At 34.4% G+C, this 25,372-nt stretch overlaps 1 protein-coding gene across 1 annotated transcript in view; it reads right to left on the bottom strand.

Annotated features, from left to right (window-relative positions):
* Positions 1-258: 258 nt before the first annotated feature.
* The window catches only part of LOC128992448 (uncharacterized), a 62,605-nt gene continuing 37,491 nt past the window's right edge, over positions 259-25,372 (bottom strand). Inside the window, exons 2-6 of the mRNA XM_054416025.1 lie at positions 8,941-9,146; positions 7,662-7,797; positions 4,355-4,488; positions 3,311-3,557; positions 259-589 (exon numbers count right to left, since the gene is read on the bottom strand). Of these exons, the coding sequence (XP_054272000.1) occupies positions 528-589; positions 3,311-3,557; positions 4,355-4,488; positions 7,662-7,797; positions 8,941-9,146 (785 nt within the window). The 3' untranslated portion in view covers positions 259-527. The remainder of the gene's footprint in view (positions 590-3,310; positions 3,558-4,354; positions 4,489-7,661; positions 7,798-8,940; positions 9,147-25,372) is intronic.

Genomic DNA, 25,372 nt, shown 5'->3' on the forward strand with positions numbered 1-25,372 from the left:
CTGAAAGGTAAACAGAATGTTACTGTATGAATATTCAAAGTTAACACTTCCAAAGACCTTAAAAGTTTTGAGGGAAAACCTCCACAAGTCTATGATAAATAAGCACCACATATCCATATTCATAATCGGAAACAGCTTGTTAGAAAAAAAAACTGTACTAAATTCAGCTAGAGAGAATAATTATTTTCAGCGTGTTGATTTCAAAATAATGTATTGCATTGTTTTTTTTTATTCAATACTTATTATCGATACGGAATTAAAAAAAGTTATTCCATTTATTTTTGACAGATTAAAATATATCACACTGTTATTGCTATATGAGATTTACAATATGAAATATCATGACAGCTATCAGGTTTGAACTTAAGTAATTTGAACAAATAGAAAATACATTGGCATTTTAAGGTTCCAAAATAAATTCATATCGAAAGAATTGTTTAAGGAGCTTCTCAAATTGTACGCTCACCTAATGGAATGTATTAAACATGGTTTAATCACATTGAATTATTCTTGCATTAAATTCATTGTCATAAACAGAAAAGGAGAACGGCTAGCAGGATCATGTTTCCTGGCACGACAACAGCTCTCCCTGCAACATAATAAATAAAACTTGAGAATTACAATGCAAGATGTAGCTTAACATATATTTTGGGACTGTGACCTAAATTTTAACAAAACATATATGCAGTATGTTTTCAATAGAGGATTTCAGCTGGTCGTAAATAGCAAAATCGTCCTAATTTAGTTTATCAAGACGACTTTAATCAACGTTTTCGTGGCTCAACCCTAATTTTCCTTTTATATTATAAAAAAACAAAAACAATAAATTCATTACAAAACACGGCCTTTAAATTTATAAGTAAATTCATTTATCTATTATTATTTTTTTTCAAAAAATTGGTCATATATGCCTAAAACATTTTTAACGGGACATTGCTGCACTGGTACCAAACTCACAATCTGTTTTGGTTATGTTTGTGTTTGGTTGGACCTCATACAGACTGAGTTACTGACATACCATTTAATAGTAATGTTTAAATAATTACAGAAACAAGGTTGCTTTAAGATGCTTTAAGGCACAAAATAAGCACTAAATATTTTCTGTTTCGACACGAATTGTTGGTTTAAATTTTAAATGAACTTTCGTAACATCACCGTAAGAAACTCTGATAAAGAGGAACCATACAAATATTCCATTGAAATTGTTCATTAACGGTTAAGGCATTTTTAATTTAAAAGAAAACAAATTAACTAAATTTAGAAGAACCATGCAGTTTGTTAAATACAAAATCAAAATACCAATCAAATAAACTTTGTGAATAACATGGAAATTGCTTAATGTAACGTTATAAATTAAACTCTCCGAGAAGAAATGTTTTTGCAAGAAGCTGTAAACTTTCAATAAAAACACAGCAACGATTACTTTCGATTAATTTTGCTCAAAACATCAATCAAACTACTTAAAAATACTCGAACTTTGAGTTTTTGCTGGACCGAGAGCGCTAATAAATTGAACTCCCAACAAAGGACCGTAATCAAGCTAGATTAACTGAACTGTAATTACTTTGTTGGAAAATTTTGTTTTTCTAAAACAAGCAACTGTTTTTGTTTTTAATTTTCAATTAAGAACCAGCAACAACTTAGTTTACAAACAAGTTTTCCGCTTGAGCGGTCAAACGTTTAGCTGCGAATTTCCTAATTACGGAAACAATAAAAGTATTTATTTGTGCGGACTTTGTAAATCTTAATGAGTTCAAAGTAAATGTAAAGAAATTGCATTTAATTAAATTCAAATTTAGCTCCAAGTGTGGAGATCAACTTAATCACATTCTAACGCACATAGAACACAGCTTAATTGAGATATTCAAAATTGAGTTATCGATTTGATCAATTGAATATAAACTGTACCACAGATCACATCATTGGTGGTTATAACTTTTTTATGCAACTTAATAGTAATTTAACACCTAAAAGGTAAAACAATGTAATCATAATCAACATTTGAATACTTTAAGTTGGAAAATTGATCAAATGAGATAAACGTGGATATAAAAGATAATGGGGAACGGAATCAAACCAAAACATTAACAAACCAACAATATCAGGTATATTAACTCAAGACTATACTATTAAACTACCATAATTGTTATATTATAAACTTATCACAGGTGTAGATAAAACAAAAGTACTCATAAGATGGTCAAAGACCTTTCAAAGACAAAAGATCTTTGAAAAAAGATCCAAAAGACCAAGAAGATCCAAAAAGATTCAAAACAAAAGATCCAAAAGACCTTTCAGTATTCGGTTTTATTGATTCAATAAAAATCATTTTAATTTATAGAGCTGTCTTCCGGTACATAGTAAAAGCATAAAAGGTTTAAGATAAAAAAGGAGTACTAACTGCGCTTAAATAAATATTTGTAAGTATCACTTCTCGAGGGATTTCGTTCCGCTGGAGGCCATTTTGTAGCATCCTGGGATAGAATATGTAAAATTGAAAAAGTGAACCCCAACATCTCGTTATACAGTATAAAAATTATTTATGCATTGGTAAACTTGGATAACAAACAATTGGGTTTACCTAAAATAAAACAAACCAAACGGTGTTACTCATTTGTAAAAGTGTAACACTGTCTAGACTAGGACATGATTACCTATAGGATTACCAAATGCTTGTTTGAAACAGCGAGCAAGGAATACCATTGCTCGCTATTTCAAGGTATTCATTCCTTGCTCGCTGGTTTGAAATAGTCAAATTCTAAACCATTGACCTTCGTATACAAGTCAGTGGACACGCCCAAAAATGTTGATCCTCCTTCTTTGTGGTACTTTTAAAGATAAAATTCATTGGGAATTGGCGAGATTTGAACCTGGGACCTTGGGAACCGAAGTTCAGCGCTCTTCCATTGTACCAGCTCGCTGCCCATACTTTGTGGTACTCGATAGACTTTGTGTGCTTTTAAAATCACCTATTGTGATTCCTGTAGGTTTTTTAGCAAGTTTCTGGTCGTGGAATGAGTGTGGTATGGTGAGATCCTCAAACATTCTTTGTGGTGATAGAGATACATTATTTGAAAATCACCTACCGTGATTCCTGTATGATTTTTAGCAAGTTTCTGGTTGTGGGATGAGTGTGGTGTGGTGAGGTCCTCAAACATACTTTCTGGTGAGATACATTAGGTACTTTGAAAATCACCTACCGTGATTCCTGTATGATTTTTAGCAAGTTTCTGGTTGTGGGATGAGTGTGGTGTGGTGAGATCCTCAAACATACTTTCTGGTGAGATAAGGTACTTTGAAAATCACCTACCGTGATTCCTGTAGGTTTTTTGAGCAAGTTTCTGGTTGGGGGAAGAGTGTGGCGTAGTGAGGTACAGATGGGTGCGAACAGACGACGACGGCAGCGGCGGCGCCGCGACGTCACACCGCACCTCCAGCACGTCCTCTGGAGGGAGGAAATGCTGTCTCTCAGCGTGGAAGCGGAGTGCCGTCCATGTAGAGCGGGTACCATCCTCGTGGGGCGTCTCGGGGCCACGCTCCAGCAGCCACTCTTCCGTCTAGGCAACACGAGTTGGAGTAAGTAGTGGAGGGAGAAATTATACCCTTAGCAATATGGGAGTGCTATTGAAGAGATGAATTTTACCTGGCCTGCAGGATAGTGGCCATTTTGTCAAGCATTGTATAAGTCTTGGGAATATCGTTTTGATTAATTTCCCTCTGTGGCACAATTTTTTCGTATAGTCACTTGGTCGACAAGCCATTTGACCGTCACGTCACTTGGTCGCCACGTCATTTTATCGCGATTGTAAATCAAAACGTACTTTGTAGCCATTGACCATAATGTACAACTAAATACATGTAAATAGATAATTACTAGAAGAATCTTTGTTGTAATGGAATTATCGTCTCTTTTCCGTTTTACAGATAGTTTTACACACGGTATAATTAATGTTGGCTCCCAACCAACGTTGGTTTTGACCACGATTCGGTGAGTTGATACCTAGCTAAAAGCCATTCTTGATTTGGTGACATTTTAAATCATTCCTCAAGAACAAGATTCTTTTAATATCCATTCAATAACATGTGGCAAAAAATCTACAACTAATTATGCAATATATGTTCGTTAAATGCTATTCTCAAATCAATCACACAGATGGGACATTTTCTTAACTTAACCTAAAAGAGTCGTTATAGGGTAGTATCTTTAGGTGGAAAAATCCTGTCATTTGATAATGGATCAAAGAGTAGTCTCTTTACTTGGAAATTTATTCAAAAGAAAAACTATTAAAAGTTCCACTACAAAAATCCATTAAAGGTTAAATATTATTAGAAACTACAAATTTCTGCTCTCTACCTTGTCGTTGTTGATGTAGAAGGTGATGTTGGGCGGAGGGTAGGTAGGAGGCGCTGAACAGTTCACCAGAACCAACTCTCCGGAGGAGTAAACATCCTGGGCGGCCACCAGATGAGGATCATCCTGAGGGTAAGCTGGAAAAGGGTGAAAAAATAGCTTCAGTTACTATAGTCTGTATTATGGAACCTGTCTCCTGACCCTCTACCTGGGAGTGGCCTTGCACCATTGGCCAGTTCACAAGTAAACGGACAGTCAGGAGACAGGGTCCTTCATACAGAGTATAAGTAACTAACAATTTATGCTAAATACAGGAAGAAACAACCTAAGCTATTGATCATGATGGTGATAGGACATTTCTACAATAATCCCTTAATCAATAAAAACCATCACCAAAAATGAACTTTAAACAAAGAATTAGTCAAACGTCTTCGTTGTTTGAAGTTCATTGGTAGCGATGGTTGATGAGATAATGCTTTTTGCTAAATTAGTGCATTGGTCAACACTTTTTTTGGGAAAAACACTGTTTTATTCAAATACTTATTTAGATTTTTGGTCTCTTTGAAGTATACATTTTTATTTAACTTGGATTTGGATTAATTAATCATTTTACAAGTCTACTTAAGAGGTGGATAAGAATATTTTAGGTGCGTTGGTATAATAATAATAGAAACAAAGGATTAATTGGATTTTCCATTGCAGTAAGTAATAACCATGTTTAGTTAATCTTTGGGATCTAGAATCTAAATTCTCAAGAGAGGCAAAACGTAATATAGCAAGGATATTAAATAATCTCCACATAGCTAAATAATACAATAATAATTAGAAAACGCATTTTAACTGAGCAGAAGACTATATTGAAATGATAATGAATGTGGGCTTTGCTTGTTTATTTGTATAACTAATTAAGTTTCGCTTCATTTCATTTCTGAATTTAATTTGGTTCGATCCCTTGCACATACACAAAACTTGAATGGGTTTGGGATACTTAAGTTTCGTCTACTTTCGGGCAAAGATGTTTTTTTTATTTCATTATCTATACCGTTTTCTGTTCTAATCCGTGCAGAATTCGAAAAGTTGAACGTCAAATACAAAACATTTAGTTGGCAAATGACGCATTTTTATCAGACTATGTTGTTCAAAGGTTTATTGCGGACATTTTCCATCACGAATGTAAAAAACAATACACAACGTTTCGGGATCTGGAATCTGATCCCGTCCTCAGGTGAAAAAACTTAACTAACACATTACAACTAACAATACACACACACCTTTGCAATACAACACACCTTTTTTTACAATACACCTTTTATAGATTATAGTGTTTTGTGTTTGGTTATTATTTGCATGTTATATCATGACTTGACTGCTTAACAGTGCATATTTTTTGACTGCTACCTTCTGTAGTGATTCCAACTTAGGTTGGGCGTTTGTGTATTGTTAGTTGTAATGTGTTAGTTAAGTTTTTTCACCTGAGGACGGGATCAGATTCCAGATCCCGAAACGTTGTGTATTGTTTTTTACATTCGTGATGGAAAATGTCCGCAATAAACCTTTGAACAACATTAACTCACCATCACCAACAATGAACTTCAAACAAAGAATTATCAGACTAATTATGGTCAAGATGGTCAATTAATTAAAATGTTAAGAGTTTTCTCTTTTGCGAAGGGTTCAAATTTCTATTACACCAAGGAAAGTGTTTATAAAGGAGAACGAACCGTTAGCTGGTTGTGGCATATAAATGACCGCGTTATGATACGGTCGCCACAGCAACATGGGGATTATGACGAACTCATGCTTTGCATAATACAAATCTGGTTTTCCTCGGATACATTGAGTTTCATTTCATGAGAAATTTCATAATTGGATCGTGGATTTATATTCATCACGGGTTTAAGCTCACGAGTTTGTACCCAAACAGATTATTCTTGTGGTTTATTTATTTTTTACAATACCTCTTATGCTATTCAAAATTTTTTGTCTGAACGAAACGGAAATGGTAACAATATTGAAATCGATTTTTATGATAGGCCTATACATGTCCCAAAGCTGACAAGGAAGTACTATGGATTTGGTAGCATGCAGGACATGTATTTACCACCATTCTTGTATTTATTTTATTTCTGATCATAAACCCAATTTATTATTCAGCCCCAAAAAGTATGACGTCAAAAAAAATGTCAAACTAAATTGACTGTAGTTATAATTGTATCGTCACGTTGAAGACATAGGGACGTCCTAATAGCCTTTGACCATTAGAATAGTGCTAATAGAATTTTCGTCGAAGGCAAAATCTTTAGCCTGGTTTTTAGTGACATTTGAGTGCAATAAAGATGCTGTAGCTGCTAAAGCGGCCTAAGTCGAGTGGTCTCATATAAATGAGATTCGCGATTTCAATTCCTTATGTCTCCTAGCATAATCTTTGATCACTTGGAATGGTGTATTTCAGTTTGTTTGGTTGGTACGTCTCTGAAAGCCAGCTGGAGTCACTAGGCCCTTTTAGCATAGATGAGTGTCAACGCGGACAGCAGCCAAACATAACCTAACCAAGGCCCTTCGTGTAAAATTTTAGGACGGACCCTTTGAGAGGAGAATCACTATGCTTCTTCATATCTTCTAGTACAATCCTTGATAGTTTTAAATGGTTTATTTCAGTTTGTTTGGTCCGTATGACTCTTAAAGTCAGCTGGTGTCAGTGACACCAAATATGGTGACACCGTGTCACCGGGTCCTTTAAGCATAGAAGACCTCCGATGCATACAGCCAAACATAACCTAAAACTTTAACAGCAATTATCTCGAAACATCTGTTTTTTTTTTTAGATAGGCCCATTTAAGCAGCTACAGCCTCGAATTTTGATTTACTCATAGTTTTTAATACGAATAAAAATTTTACAATAGGTTTTAAATATACCGATTACTCGTATTTGGTGTCAATTTGTTCAACACTGGTTGAAAAACAAAACAGCATTTCCCCATCTACAAAGAATGGACGGAACTAACTGTGAAATAGTCGTCTGCTAATGTAAGACCGCCATGATGTTAAATACTATGTTTAATTATGTTCTGTAAAAGGATTATGTTGAATTTATGCTTCTAATCGTTTTGAACTAAAATTTAGTAAAGCCACCTGTTGTTCACTTGTTACGCAGGTTTGCCACAAAGGGGTAGTTTACCCTATAGCTCCAATCAACATCGCATGAAATCCTACAGAAAATTCCAAGAATGGAAAGTGTTAGAGTTGGACGTGAGCTAATTTCCGGGGGTTTTTTTTCATTTGAAATAAACTTCTAAAGTAAAATACTTACATAGGACGGACATATTGTGGTTTGAGAAAACCGTTTCAAAGTTAGGAGCCTCTGTGGAGACTTCGCATCTGTAGCTGCCGCTGGTGTCATATGTGACATCTCTCAGAGTCACGTGATCTATACCTGACAGCGACTCCTGAACAGACAGATACACAGATCAGTTAACAAATCTTACACTGTAGCTGCCGCTGGTGTCGTATGTGACATCTCTGAGAGTCACGTGATCTATACCTGACAGCGACTCCTGAACAGACAGATACATAGATCGGTTAACAAATCTTACACAACACTGTTAACAGTTAGTGGTGGTTAGGGGTGGTTTCAGCTTAATCCACCTCAACATATCTACCTAAATGTTACAGGTGCAATTTTTATTAATAACAAATTGCAATTTAAGGTACTTAATTTACTTTCAAGGCCATCTGACTAATGATCCTGGCTAATAGACCAGCTTATCTTGGTCTGTAACAAAGCTTTAGTGACTAAGAACAGCTGTTTAAGAGTCAGGACCATTTATTAAAAGGGCAATGATAAAGGAAAGCTTAATTCAGTTTCGAACCATCAAAAAGATTCTCACTCTTTTCATGATTGAACTGGTGACATGTTGATTACTTTACGAGCACCATCCATGCATATGGGACCACTAAACTCAGCTAGTTGGTAATAAAATCTAAAGTTTAGTCAAACAAACAAAAGTTCCAAACAATATTGTAAATTGTCAATTTTAATTCTAGAAATACTATACACATTTAGATTGGATGTGAATAGATTTCAACGATTCTGTCACGCTAGGGTGTGTATTTTGATTCGAAGACGAGTGGAGTATGAGTGAGGGTTGAATAAATTCTGTGATGGGATGATTAAAAACAGCTGGTGTTAGTTTTTTTGGAAACAAAGGATAACGTCCGTTAAAGTGTAACATCCTGTTTATGCAAGTTTGCAGATCATACAGAACGCTCTACCAAAGAGTTAAGAGCAGACATTATCATTATCTACCCATAAAAAATTCTGTTTTAGACAAATGACGTCCACGAAAAATTCATAACAGGCACGTTATGGATCATAAACATAAACAAATGACGCCACTGGCCCTAAAGTAAGGACAACTTTAAATGGAACTGTCCAAAAATTTAATCAGATGTTAGACTATCATAAGATACGGGCCAGTGATGTCATTTTTGCCGTATGTTTATGATTCACATAGTTTCTGTTTTCTAATATTCGTGGCGCGTAAAAAGTATAACCTGTGCTCTCTGAGTATAAGTACCCCTTCTCTCACCTCCAGCAGCACACCCTCCAGCGGAAACAGCTGAGTGGGCGGCCTCTGGTCTGGCATGTACCGGAAGAACTCGTTCTCATCTTTGTACCACTTGACGGAGTAAAGTTTGGCGTCTCCGGTGTCAAAGTTGCAGACAAGGTGGACATTCTCACCACGGTCGGGGAACTTGGGTCCTGTCAGCTCCTTCAGCCTCAGGCTCGCCACTGCTGCAAAACCATGAAGAGGTTAGAAGAGGTATGCTTCACTAATGTTGGCAATCATAATGGCAAATGACCTTAGACTATTGATTGAACAAGCCATTTCTCATGTTTAAGTTGATGCTAGTTTTCAAATCAAAATGGACGTAGTTGAAGTGAGTCACCGACAGATTGTGCTGAAGTAAATTACTGATTTCTGTCGAATACACAAACCTGTTACGAAGTAAAACTGATAAATCGACTTGTTTAAGCAATAGCATCAATTATGTCAAGTTAACTATCTCAGTGACATAAACAAGGAAGAAAATATAATCGTTTACTAGGAATTAGATATACCATTCTCACATTAAATTTGTTGAATCAAAATCATCAAAGTTGGTGTTGAGCGTCTAATTTTCAATTCTACGATAGTCCACGTGATGTTATAGTTTACAAAAGTAGCGCTTTTAGTTTGGTCAAGTCAAATTGTGCATGTTTGTCAGAAGAGAGTAAGTTATATCAGCGTACTCTGTCAGTGACTAAATTCATTATATATTATTTTTTAATTTGCTTTTTTCTTTGAAAAGGGAATGGAAAGTCTAATTTAGAGGTCAAAGATCCATGTCAGGGCAAAAGCAGGTTTTTTTACGCCAATTAAATTTTTGGCGTGTTGAAAGGGAACGGTCAAAATCCTGCTCTTCTTACTACCTCACATAGTATGGTAATGTTTTATATAATACTAGCTGCTATATCCGTGCTTCGCAACGGGAAGAAAAATCTGTTTCAAAATCATTCAGTTTTAGAATAAATAATCTAACATAAAGTGTTAGATTAAATAATCCTACTACATAGTTGTGTAAAATATATTTAATTTCTTTGGATCAGCTGTCTGAAATTGTAAAATGAGTATTTTTTGGCAGTTCTGATTGTTTACATTAAAATGTCAATGCAAAGGTAAACATTGTGAATTTTCTCATTACTCTATGGATACCAATTAATATTTACTTTTGAAAACCTCAACTAAAGACTTGAGACATCCAAGGGGCGTAACCCGGGAGGAACTCAGGGAAGTAAATAGGTCTATGAAATTCGTAGATATGTGGACCATCTTTGTGCTTAATTTTGGCTGTATCGGTTAAGTATTTTAGTCGTGACCATCGATGTATAATAATTATACATCGATGGTCGTGACTGCTGCACATACAGACAGACAGACAGACTCCTTAATTTTATAATAGTATAGATAGATAGATGTTTTACCACGTTATCGTTATGCATTATGTTTCACCATATAAATATTATTAAATATATTACTTCATGTTGTTAGCCTGTTAGATCACTGGTATAGTAATAAATAATGGTTTAAATACCTTATACTGTCAAAGTGATCCTTTGTAGTCCAAATATCGGCTACTGCAGTTTCGTTCCCGTTCCCGATGATGGGAACTTCATCAGGCTATCAAGGACATCAAATTCAAAAAGGAGTCTAGATTTGCCCTCCGTGCGTATCGTGTTTCCCGGTACCAGCGTTTTTGTAATGTTTATTTATTGTTCGTGTTTTCGTTTGTGTGCTAAATGTATGACATCGATGGATTTTCATTTTAACCTTAACGACTTCCTCTGGAACGAAATTTGATGTCCTTGACAGCCTGATGAAGTTCCCATAATCGGGAACGAAACTGCAGTAGCCTATATTTGGACTACAAAGGATCACTTTGACAGTATAAGGTATTTTAAACCATTATTTATTAAATATATTATTTTTATGTATTTGATCTAGGGTTACAGAAATAAGTGGTGTACTATTCTGTAAACAGTTTCACAGACAACTATTTAAAATAAATAGAAACACCCCATTAAGATATTGAATGTAATTTAAAACTTAAATGTTCTCCCCTAAATGGAAGTTACAAAGTTTTAAAAATGTGTTTTGTAACAAGGTATAAAGTTAGCGTAATTATACCCTAATTTACCCTCCCACTTCGTTAGCTCGGTTAATGGTCGTGCATTAACATCGCCAAAACAAAAAAAATGGCGGAACTTTACAGCGTTTTATGATCTAATTAAGCGTTAAAGAGAATTTTTACAAGGATATAAATATCCTTTGCTGTAATTAGTGTTGTCATGCGTGAGGTGTATTTTATATTTTTTAAATAGTTTGCTTTCCTTTACATATTTTTCCTAATATACATCGTATACCAAAATGACACAAAGGTAATATACATAACACACTGTTAAAGGTTTCAATTTAATATAGTAGAAGTTCAAGAACAATTTGTTTAATAGATAACTTTTTAAAATCTGTCTAGGACACCAATTACATTGTAAAACGTTTTATTGGGTTTTGTGTGTAGACTGTAATTAGAACTAATTGCAGTAATTACAGTTAAAAAAGATTCTTTTAATTTGGAGATATGTTGTTTTAGTCATGCATTGGCCGAATGCATGACTAAAACAACATATCTCCAAATATATGACCAATCAACAATTTTTTGTTTGGAGAATTGGAGATTTGGAGTTAAAATCGTTCTCAATAATTTTTCAGTATGAGAACGAATATTTTTATTATTATTATTTGCGTGGTAGATATGTGAAACAAAATGGTTTTGACTTAAACAAATGTTATTTATAACAACAACAAAATGTCATTCAAATTTGTATTTTAAATCGTAAATATATTTTGATATTCAGTCATACTCAACCTAATAAGTCATTTATAACAATGCCTAAGTGAATAAGTTATTTGAATTCAATAAAATTTAATAATCACTATCTTTTTGTTCATAAGTATTATAAGGAAGTAGTACTTTTGCTTTCGATGTACGATATTAATTCATGTTTTCCAGGTTTTCAAAGTTTCTAGAACTTTTTATTTAAACTGAAGAAATCGTTCAGAGTTAAATTATTTGTGAGATAAGATAGTTACAGCTCATTTATCCGTGCAAGATAAAAATGAGAAATCGATATTGAAGCAAATGTTTATGAAATTATAAAGAAATATCCTTTATGTATTGACTGTTTTTGTATGGGCGTTATTGATTGACCCAACAATCTCTTAAAGACCCGACCTTCCACATGCCCTGTTATTAAGTAGGTAATGTAATAATAACAGATAATTACATTTCTCCCCATAAAGTAATAACCGTAATGGCTTCCACGGACTTTTATATCCCCAGCAAACCTGCTCAAGAGTATTAGAGGGGAAGTAATTTGGGGAGACCCTACATGTTAGACTTTTATCAAATTAGATTCGATAAGCGAAACCCCCATCCATATTGAGTGTGAATGAATGAGATATTTCTTGTAGGATTGTTACTTTATCAACATATGTTTTTTTAGCCATTGTACAAGCTGTAAACCCATGTAGGCTTATACGACCTGGTTTTGTCTTCATCAAAAGCTAGGACTCAAAATGAATTAATTGTTGATAAATCTAAACACAGTACTTTATACAGTATTGAAGTAAGACATTCTTATCTCTTTTAACCGCTCTCGAAACCTTAAATAGATCAAATAAAGCTACATTGTTACTACAAATCTAGACTCTAATAGTTTTAGATTTAGGCCGAGCGGAAGAAGTTTTTTTCCCTAGGATGGCACGAGCCCGGAATTGTTTTTCACATTACATCAGGCTAGACCGGACTAGACCTAGGGGGGTTACGGCATCACTTAGATAAAAATCCATTGGTGATTTGGCGGGATTTGAACCCGGGACCCCAGGGACCGGAGTCCCGCGCTCTAAACACTAGACCAGCTCGCTTCCCAGAGCCGATGAAGTACGGATACTTTTTTTTTAGTAGTCAACTTGCGTTCGATTATAATGAATTGGTTTGCAATTAAAAAAAAAAAACAGGGTAAAGAAGCCCAATAGGAAAAGTAAGACTAAGCCGCAGCACTGACTTGGCTGCTAAAGTAGCAATTCCATCGGTTCGGTATAGGCCAGCTGTATACAGTTTTTACTCAACAGGAACGCCATCATGGATCCACCATGATTAAAAAGCTACCGTTTTATATAAGTACGTTATATAACACCACACACCCTCTAGTCCTAAAGGAAGAGGTAAAAGTGACTTATGTTCTTTTTTTACCTAAAGACTTCATTGGTACTGTATCTCAAGTCACCGGCTTTATTGGCAGACAAATAATGATAAAGTCGAGGATTATGTGTTTCTCGAAAACGCTTCGCTAACCGGATATCCGCCAGTTTTTATTTTAACATAAGCAATTTGTATCTTTTTTTAGGTCCTTATGAAACTTAGTTTGTATCTTACTAATATTATAAATCTGAAAGTTTGTGAGTTTGTGTGTGTGTTGCTCAATCACGCATAAACTACTGGACGGATTGGGCTGAAATTTGGCATGATGATAGCTCACATTCCCGATTAACATTAAAGCATATTCTTATCTCAAAAGTCCTTTCGGGCTCCGCCCCAGTGGCTCTGTAGTTCCCCATGTTAACCTTATGATTTTTCATATTTAAAAGGAATTCATGAATCTTAACAGCTGTTTCAATTATACAAGTTGGTTCTGTTCTATGATGTTCAATAGCATCAAAGTTACAAGGATTACCAACAGGGTGCAGCACTATATTTATTTTTAATTTATGACAACAGCTAATTTCCAACCAAAAGGTGAGTGAGCGTAGCGAACGAACTTCAACCTGGAGGCGAGTTAGCGTAGCGAACGAGCTAACCTTAAGTCAAGTGAGCGCAGCGAACGAGCTCCAACCTAAAGGTGAGTGAGCGTAGCGAACGAACTTCAACCAGGACGTGAATGAGCCATGCGAATACTTATGAAGTTAAACGGGGCAAAGCCCGCGGGTACAGCTAGTTTTAAAATAAAAGGAAGCTTTGTTAGATATTGGAGCATAGATAAAATTAATTGGTGATTGACAAGATTTGAACACAGGTACTTGGGGACCAAAGTCCTGCGCTCTACCTTTACACCAAAACTAAATTATATTTTCGCAGTCACAATCGCTTTACGTATTTTGTGACTAACTTTAAGGTTCATTTACTTACGTTTTAACTGGTGATAAAAACGTGTGAACAATGTCGCAAATATTTTGTAAAAATATGTATATTTTTATTACAGCAATGTATCAAAGGAACACGAGGCAACAGGCGGGAACCAGCCATGTATAATATGGACTTTTACAACTCTTCTTCACAGTTGTCCATTTTACATCTTTACATCTCTCACCAACCATAAATTTTCTTTTACCGTCGGAACATGTATTTCATCTTTATTTACTTCAGTAAACCAATTTTATGTGGAATTTTCTCTTGCTACACATTATTACTGAGAAGGGAATCCTCACATTTTATGAGACAATAAACAATGCTTCAAGAATATATTTACTTTATGAGAATCTTTTGTTTCTATTTGCGTTTGTAGATTACGTTAAAGAACGATATGTAACTATAAAGTTAATATAGTGCTGTATACTTATCTTGTTCAGCACACTTTTTTCTTATAACTAGAAAGCAAAAAACTCATGTAATTTTGTGTTGGATAACATTGTTAAGTTCACGTGTTTGATTCACCGTCAACCTTTTTAGTATTATAAAACCAATGAATAACGTAGTAGTTATTCAACTGCTAGTTTAAGATGCTAGGAAAAGTTATTGAAATGATGTGCAATGTCAAGATATAATTTTTACAAAAATATATATTTTAGTAACTAAAATACTTCAGTACGATACACTGAGCAATTAATTCACAATCAACAATCAAAGTGGATTTCATCACAATTAATTAATTTTGAAATATCCATTGAATCAAACTATAATTTCAGTAGTGTTAGTTACGGGTTCCAGTTCTTGGGTTCAGCCTGAATTACATTTTATTTCGGACACCCCTTCGCTGCTATCTCAATTGTTAATTCAAAAAAATCTTGTTTGTTACGTTAGTCAGGTTTTTATCAAAACGTAATTTACGATTAATACGTCATATCTTCTTTAATTATAGGCCTACCAATGAAAATGCATATATTTACATTGGGATAAAAATAGTATTCAAAAGATAAAAATTATTTCACAAAATGATCGTTGGAAGAAGTGGTACTGTAGTACAATGTTGAGTCGAGTCATTTATGAATAGCCTCTACAACTCTTAAGTGGTTCCAAATTAACCTTATTGAGGTTAGCTGAACTATTCACTGTAATGGTTCTATACTTGCGATGTGAATTGAATTTATAAATTGTCAATTTATATTCATCTACCTCTTAAAACACCATTTTCACAACTCTAAGATGTGTGTTAATACACAATATGTACATTGATAACTCTGATATTCAAACAGTTCATTTAACACAAAGAATAGTGAAATGTAATTTCTATTAATTTATCAGTATTAAAATAGTTTTTAACTACCAGATCAGTAAATAATGCACTTGAAAAAGATTCTATGGCACCAAATTGTAAATTATTTAACATTTTAATTACACTGGTTGCAATTATAATAGTTAATGTCACAGTTACACAAATTATTTAGAATTACTCCTTCCCCAGGGCTAAACAAAGTTACCATTTAGTGCAATAAAGCAACGTTAATTACATTTAGAGCTGTGAAGTAATAACTTTGAAAGCCCTCCCTTGGCGCCTTTCATAATGGCGACCAGGTGTAGTAGGGCTGCTACCTTCGGGCCTGACTTGTTTTATAAAAGTCTTCTCAAGTAAACTTAGGTTACAATAAAAAAATATTAATTGGTAATTCCATAAACACATATATTAAATTATTTAATTAGACTCCTTTTTTTATCAAATCTAAAATATCATCAGACAAACCTAAAATTAAGTAAATTATCTGGATTGTTATACTCCTTGGGTGGGGTACGGTTGATCTATCGTTGGACTTCTTTACTTCAGGATCAAGTTGAAATTCCTCCAACTACAATAAGTGAATAAGTTATAAATAAGTTATGAATAAGTGACCCGATTTTTGAGGTCCACCTTAAAATGACTCCTAATAGATAGGCAAATCTTTCCAGAAACAATTTTTTTTATCGAAGAATTGATTTAATCGAAACTATCCGATAATTTAATTTGTTTATTCTAATTAGGAACACAATTTACGAACAGCAATATTAAGCTACAAATTAATTATATTATATTATCTATATCTATAAAAGAGGAACTATGTATGCATGTATGTATGTGTGTGTGTATATACGTTATGGACTCCGAAACCACTCGACAGATTGTAATGAAACTTTCAGGCATTATTAAGCATCTTTCAAGGATGGTTCGAGTGAAGTTTGGTGCAGATCCGTCATAAGGGCTATGCCCCAGAGGGTTTTAAGTGGGCCAGTGTCAGACTTTTTGATCTACAATGTTTACAAATCATTATAATTTAAAAGCAGATGTTTACTTTCACCAACTGTTTTGTAGGTTTGAATAATCACAACATTTTGTATTAGCATTAGTCATGATTTGAAGTAGTGCCACAGTGTTTCTACAGATTGCAGCACAGAAAACTATTTTACTTTTAAATAAGTAAAAATGTATTAAACCCCAATCGCAGCACACCTGTGCACTTAACAACGTTTAAATTCTCCAATGTTAAATATTAAAACATAAAAACCTTTATCAAAGTACTGTATTATAAACAATAAAAGGGAGGACTTTTTTTAAATTTATGACAACAGCTAATTTGCAACCAAAAGGTGAGTGAGCGTAGCGAACGAACATCAAGCAGGACGTGATTGAGCCGTGCGAATACTTATAAGCGGGGCAAAGCCCGCGGGTACAGCTAGTTTTCACTATAAAATTGTAGTATGTTATCAACAAAATGAGAAATATAGTATGCTGTTAACACAATAAACTATACAGAACTGACCGAGGTTTTTAGTCCTAACTAATGCCTATACTGGTTGTTACCAATTTATTTCATTTATCGCAATTTTTTTTTTACCATCAAGTCCTCTGACGAATAAAATTGATTCAATATTGAAACCAAATTGATGAAAAGTTGAAAAGAGCATGCTGAAATGATAAATAGTTTCGGTTTTGGACAACAAGTGCAGCAATACAGTATTCACTGGGATTTTGCGTTCTTATTTTATAAATTGAAAATGGTGACAACAACATGGTGTAGATAGAACCTTTGACGTGATACAACCATAGACAAAAATAATTCAATATAGACCAGACTGTCAGCCGTGCTGCGGGTTCCATGGTTACGGCACAGACAATATAATACCGTAATACTTTACATTGTCTGTGGTTATGATAGGATCTGGCGCACACCGATGGGAGCGCCGTGTAGTACGTAGCGCTTACGCCGTAACTAAATGGCGCTCCGAGCGGTGTGCACCAGAACCATAGATCTATATAGAGATCTATGGCCAGAACCTATGGTAACCGCAGCTTGGATGACGGTCTATATTTAATTCTTTTTGTTTATGATACAACTATATTTTCCCTCCCTATGTTAAAGTTGTCACTAGTTTAATCAAAATCGTCTTAGTTGATGTGAGCCACCGACAGATTGTGCTGATATAAATTACTGATTTCTCTCGAATACACATCTTGTGCCAAATCAAACTGATGGAAAGACTTATTGTGAGCTCTTGCAACTATGGCCCATCGACTATATCAGCAACGAACTATAAGTTCGGAAATATATTTTTCGCACAAGCGCATTCTGTGACTGGCTAACTCAACTATGTTCTGTTACAATAACAAAAATGGTGACAACTGGTCCATATAGATGAGATGTCTACTTAATTTTCCAATAGTCAATGATACTTTAATACTTTTAATTGAAATAACAACCATACGAAGATAAGTATTTTGAAGCCAAGTATGAATGGAGATGAGTGTAGGGGATATAACTTTGAATGTATTTATGTACGAGTATTGTATTTGATGTTCATAATTAAGCATAAATATACATAATATTGTAATGGACTAACCAACGGATATGTTTTGTCTATGATATTGTTATAATTAGAAATTAAAATTGTTAAAAATCATAGCCTGAATTTTTACCCCAATAACTTCTGACATTCATCGATTACCACATTTATACGAAGCAGCTTGTTGTATTTTAACATCTTATTAATATCGTATTTAGACAGGTTATTTTTATTTATTTCAATATATTGTGGATTTATATTGACTTATATCATTGACTTGATAGTCAAAGCTTATATGTTGGACTAAATACATAATGTATGCTACCAGTAGTCAGTTAGGATGAAGTTGCTAGGATTAACACGGGTTATATATTCACCAGAGGTTAATTGATGACTACCGCAAAGGTCAGATAGTGAATAGATGAATAGATTCAAACTTGGGAGCCCACTTAGTGGAGCAATACATAATAGGTACATTCAGGGACTTAAATGTATAATTGACATTGTAAAACATAAGTTTTTCTACGTTATAATAACAGACTTCCTTATAAATTTAGTACATCCTATTGATTCGCTGAAGGCAGTTGTTTAGTATGTTTTTGCAAACGTAACAACGTAAAATTTCACAAAAATAAGACAGTGACATTTAGTTCCATCATATTCATGCGCGTGACACCTCGAAACGTGTTTCAGAATTTCACTCGCCTGAAAAATAGACCATACTTGCTGTTACAGTACTTGAAACAAATTTCGATAATTAACACATTGATTAAACAGTATAATTACTACGAAAAAAATAGTATATCAAATCTTTTTTTCACCCACCATTCTAAGCTGAAAAAACAAAAAGATGTAATCTGTCTTCCTTTGATGTAACATTTGCAATTTTTATTTTTTAACTTTTCACATTGTGTAATTTTTTGAATGCTCGAAAAATTATTGAATGCATTATTTACTTAGTTGTTGCTTACAAATAAGAGCACACTACTATACAAGTAACCCGTGATATTTCCAGTTGATTTCAACTGTTACTTTTCTCTACTCGTTTGTTCAACTAGTTACAATTATTCTGCAGGGTTTCCCGGGGACTGCAAATTGGCGGGTGTTATGTGCTCATGGACACAATAATTGATGGCAGGGCCACGGGTCAGAAGCTTTGCCGCCAAAATTAATGGCTTCCCACTGTTAAATATGACTTCTCCCTCCATTCCTCACTACTCTTAAACTTTACCTCTTTCTCTCCATTTCCCTTTTATCTTCTATTATTAAAACAGTACAAAGATTAGATTTGTCCTTTAAAATTTCAATTTTCTGCGTTTCATGTCAAATAAGCTTACGATGAGTTTAAAGTGTGAATAGTTCAATATATAAGTTTTCCAAATCGGATCTGCGTTTCAATTGAAGTTCATGGAATTTTCCTACGATAGGCAGGTTAGGTTGGACAGGATATTTAGGTACATGTAGATTAAGAGTGAATATAATTTAGAACAGCTAATTTACACACATGTCTTTGAACTGTCTGTAGTATAAGGTCTAAGCCTCTTGAACAGTCGCATGTTGACACTACAGTGAATAAATATTTCCATAGAAACCATTAGTTTTATTCATTCTTCAGGGCAATAAATCGATGCAATGCAAGACAAAATTTTTCCTCGTGTCAAAATTATGATGAGGAAGAGTACAGACTCAAGAAGGTTAAGTGTCTTGACTCCATTCCAGAAGGTACAGCAATAAGTAAATCAGTTGTGGAAGATCAGTGAAAACTTGCCATGGTTCATCTATTCTTGTCATTACTGCCTTATACGACCTAACGTGCAGGTCCACCTTAGGAAACAACCAAAATAGGGACTTCTGAGGAAAATGGAAGTTTATAAGGCAATAAGGATCCTCATAGTTGAAAGGATTGCTCAGAGTAAAGTGCCAAAGGATCTGCTATAGGAAAGTGATTGAAGAACATGATGGAATATGAAAGATAAATGCATAAATGGGATGAGGAGCTGGACTATCTGGGAAACTTTAAGAGGAAGAAATCAAAAAAGTTCTGCAGCAACACTGTGAGCCGATTGAAGACAATTTGCGATAGAAAAGAAAGATAAAGCCGGAAGAAGATTAAAAAATAGTTATAACGAACTTGTTAGTATTAAGTATGGTATGTATCTAGTATTAAGTATCTTTTGTACCTAGTGTTAGCATTTTATGTATGTAGTAATAAAGTATCCGTGCACTTTCCTACTTCAGCGTATACGGAGCGTCCCCTGGGTGGCGGATAGGGGGAAGGTCGGTGGATCTGCTTGTCAGTCCTCCCGGCTAGGTCCGATGGACCCGCTGACCAGAAGTAGGTCCTCCTTTCATATTGGGGGTTGTGGCGATGGGCTAACCACCCTCCCATGTAAAAAACTCCTTAAGCATGTTATCTAAGGTTAAGTATGTCACATGTATTTACTTGTATTATTTGTATGTAGTGTTAAGTATCTTATGGATCTAGTATTAAAGAATTTCATGAACTAACTATTATAGTGTAGAGGATTTATTTATTATCTTATTACCTTAATTATTAAGAAATAGTTTCGTCAATATTCATAATTATTTAATGTGTAGCTCAGTGCCGGTTGTATGCTACATTGTAAGCATAGCTGGGTTGCTGAGTGGTTAAAGTGATCACCAAGCAATCAAAAAATTACCTGATTGATCCAGAGAAAATTCAGAAGCTGTAATGGATCAAAATTGGACCCAGCCGTCTCTGATCATTGGGTTAAAGCCAATTATTTATTGATCTTGGCTAATGAAACAGCTGATCTTCTGTTGTGAAAAAAAGGCTACACGTGGCAACTTACTTCATTCTACGCTCATCGTTGACTCGTGTTTGGGTGAAATATGCACCATCGTGGCGTATCTCGAAAATATGTGATACTCCCTGGTGTGGATTAACGTCCGCACTAGTGAGTACTACGACTATCCGCAGTACTGTGCTAATAATTAGACCAAATCGTATATACCAAGGCAAAAATGTGGTTCGGATTCCACTATAAACTGTAGTTCCCTTAGTTGCCATTAGCTGTATGGGCTAATAATTAACAGCTGTGTCTAAGGAATGTGTCGGCCTTATTCACTAACAAGACCACAAGATCGTGCCACTCTTCCTACACTCATCTCCATTCATACTTGGCTTAAAATACCTACTTTGTATGGTCGCCATTTCATTGAACAGTATAACAGTATCCCCAATCTTTAATCTTAAATCTCTAATCCCTATCTCAATTTTGATAATGATAATAATGATAATTTAAAAGAACTATTCCCACCCTTAGTAATAATATGGAACATCTCTATCTACACTATCGCGCCACTCATCCTACACTCATCTACATTCATACTTCGCTTAAAATACCTACTTTGTATGGTCGCCATTTCATCGAAATGTATAAAAATTAAAAAGTATAAAGTATCAATGTTTAATGTAGTGTAAGGAGATTTAAACTTTCAAAGAATACACCTTTGCGTTCTTCAGCTGATAGTTGGTACTCACCTACTATTGATTTTGAATTCAAAATACCGGATGAATAGAAACTACAAGCGAATAGAACGTAGGCGAATAATGGTAATCAATATACTTCAAGTTCTTAAAAATGGAATTACACACAAAAATAAATACAAACTAGTTCATCTTACATGCAAAACAATTATTAAATTGTAAATTCAGTAATGTTTGCGAAGAAAATTCAATAAATTTATTCTACAAGTGAGCCGTTCTCTACCTGAAAGTGTGTCGGCGGACACCCCTCAGTTATAAGATACTAATTACATTTTGAGCTGTCAAGTAATAACAGTAAGAGCTCCCCAAGCTTTTTATCCCCCACTCCCATTGTCTGTGAGGAGGGGAGTTGGGGAATTATGAAGGAGTGATACTGTTTCTTCTCACGTTGGTCTTTAAATTTTTCTGCATGTCACTTTATCTCCAACTAAACTTTTATCCTCATTAAAACTTTTCGAGCTTGTCGTCGTAATGAAAATTCCTTGTTAATGATGTTTAGAAACTTTGGGTGATAATTGCCAATATGTCAATATGCCTATGCGTATAGCAGTACGATTATTTACCAAAAAAATTTCGCTCCGTATGGTGAACAACCATTTTCATCTGACCGTGGAAAATACCTAACCTTCTAATCGTTACAAAATAGACTATATAATTAAAGGTTATACAAAGTCATCACCAACTTTTAAATTTTTGTTTTTTACAAACAGCTTAAAATATTGTGTGATTAGCAGCGGTTCCTTTATTAATCAAATTTTGAGGTTAGCAAACAAAAAATGTACCATATTTTCTGTTCCCGATTTGAAGTTAACCGAAATGATTATTTTGTTGACGATTTAGAGAACTAAAAACGGATGTTTTCCGTACAGTATGAATAAAAACTATTAATCGGTTTTCAAATCAGCTGACTGGTTGGTCACCAATAATAAGAAAATCTCCGGTTCAAACCGGTGAAAAATCAGCAGATTTTTTTTCGCAACTCTACCCAGCTAACCTTAATCCATGGTCTGATGTATATAATAAATGTAAAAATATTATGGTCTGGTTTGACAATTATCTGTGGAAATAAGTTGGTTCCTTGAGGAGATAAAAGTAAGGTAAGAAACCTCATAAAAAAAATTTGAGTCTATCTTTTTCAAACTTTTTCAAACAAAGCATATTTTGAATTTTGAAATAAATCATCCCCTTTGGGATGTATTAAAATTACTTAAGAGAGAAAAATGTCAAATTGACGTCAATTCTAAAATGACGGGAGGAGGGACAAGAGCCCGCGGGCATTAACATCCACTCTTTATTTTCTCGCTCAATCGAATTTAAAAGTAATCAAGAACAGAATATTTTTCGGTTATTACTTTATCCTACGTGAATAAAATGGTCATTTAACGCTTTCCTTTGTTGTTGGTTTTTTAAAAGGGAGAAACAAAATTTAGTGAACGGTGTTATAATTTTATCGTTCGTTTTTTACTCATAGTCAGGTCAGGTACTTTGGCATTATACCCACACCCAATTTGGGTTAGGTTACCATAAGGTTAGGTTATAACCTAGGTTAGGTTATAATTGGTTGAGTTAGGTTATGTTAAGATAACTGGACGTTAACCGAACCTAACCTAAGAGTAACTAATTTAGGTGTGGACGGTATAACACCAAAGTACCTAAGGTCATTTTTAAATGTATATACACACCTCAATAAAAGAGAGATATTTAATTTAGTGTAAAAAAACCCTAATAAACGTTAGTCAATAGAGAAATGTGCAATGTGTGTCATTTCTATAACATTTGTAACTTGATATGTACTCTAAATCAGTACGAAATTGAAAAGCTTTAGCGCATATTACATTTAAATTCAGTTTTCATTCATTATGGTTCAGAATGCTTCTTTCTTGGTATAATCAACAGTTGAAGAAAGTTTTTATAAAATTTTAGTTCATCACTACAATAATAAAGCTATACTGATAAATGACACTTGTTGACTCTTTTGCAATAATAAAATATACAATACATTTTACAAAGTTTGATACATTCTGTTTCAATATATGAATTTCTAAAATATTAAATAAATAGAAGTGTATGCAATGCAGATACAATAGTTTCACAATGGTTCAAAAGGGTTCAATTCCAAGAAACCCCTAATAGTGTGGAATGGAAGATAAGTTCCACCAGAATCCATTCATCTTGGAGCCAGCAAGAGTTCCAACCACAAACCCGCCATTTATTAACTCCAAACTAACCACATACAATCAACAATTTCAGAATATTGAGGTGAAAGTAACTTATAAAAATAGCTAGAGGAGGGGACATATAACCACAGTAGACCCAACACTTGTAGACCAACAAGCTAATAATATTAAAACTACATTTTAGAGTGGAAATTATGGATAGATTAATCATATTCATTTGGTTATCTATCTACCTATCATCTATATAGTATACTATTGTAAAATTGAGGTGTCTGTCTGTATGTGCGGCTGCCACGACTAAAATACTAAACCGATACAGCCAAAATTAAGCACAAAGATATTCCACATATCTAGGAATGTCATAGGCCTATTCAATTCCCTGAGTTTCTCTCGGGCTACGCCCCTTGGACGTCCAAAGTTTTGAGGTGAGGGTTTCAAAAGAAAATATCAATTGGTCTCCATGGAAGCATGAGAAAATTCACAATGTTTACCTTTGCGTTGACATTTAAATGCAAACTATTACAACTTAGGGGGAAATTCCTTAAAAATATTAAATATTCCCTTCAGGTTCTAACGAGTAATTAAAATAAAAACCTCTTTTATTCACTTACTAAAAGAAACTGTATTCTTAAAAAATCATAACATCACTACAACTCTGTTTACTAACCAGAAATAAAATTAAAATCAAACATATGATCATATGTTAGTTCCATACAGTACATTAGTTAATTAAACCAATGTCTTTTAAATAGGGTATGAAACCAAAGTCTATTAAATTCAATTCGTAACACACTCCCCACCTTTGTAAATTGAGGAGTTCGACAACAATTTACAAACAAAATTCATAAAGTCAGTAAACATCAAATACTTTAACAGTACAACAATTTGTATAAGACCATTCGTAAGTTCATTCTGGTTGTCACTGATATAAGCCAAGGGACGGCTGTTCATTAGACACTCACACTCACATACAACGTCATCTGTTCTTCGTAACACAGTAAGGCTCGTCCTAAGTTTTTCTTAAGAAGATCCTTTGACACACGTATTAACCGCTCCCAATATCCTCCCCACCATGGTGCAGCGGGAGCATTAAATTTCCACTTTATCCGTTTAATACTGCATTCCTCTTCAATTTTGATCCAATCTAAATCATTGAATGCGTTGTCAAGTCCAACAAAATTCATCCCAATATCTGATTGTATAATCTTCGGTCTTCCTCTTCTTGATATGAAGCGTCTGGGAGCTTGTATTAGGGCAGACGTACTCAGAGAAGTCAGGATCTCTAGGTGTACATTAATATTATTTAACTCATCTTCAGGAACTTTCTCGATTATTTCAAGCTTAAGCCATGAATCAAACACAGAATCATAATCATCGTACTTACCAATAAGTTTCAGTTTTTTGGTAGTCGAACAAAGTCTCTTTTCTGCGACGTATTTATTGTCCTCTAGTACAGGCTGTCCTTCACTGCAAGGAAGTTTGACAACATATCTCCCAGAATCTTCTTGTTGAACAGTATTTTCAAAAAATTCAGCTACTTGATTATCCTTTTCACTCTGAAGTTTTTTCGTACCAGGGTCCTTAATTCCTAAAAGTTCAAGTTCCCAAAAGTGAGAGAGATTAACTTGATTAGTAAGAGTCAATACCATCGAAGAAGTCATTCTAGTTTCACTGTCTGATTCAGAT

Source organism: Macrosteles quadrilineatus, unplaced genomic scaffold (genome assembly GCF_028750875.1).
Source record: "Macrosteles quadrilineatus isolate MER2022 unplaced genomic scaffold, UCM_ALF_1.0 Scaffold_4__1_contigs__length_99947679, whole genome shotgun sequence".
Lineage (NCBI taxonomy): Eukaryota > Metazoa > Arthropoda > Insecta > Hemiptera > Cicadellidae > Macrosteles > Macrosteles quadrilineatus.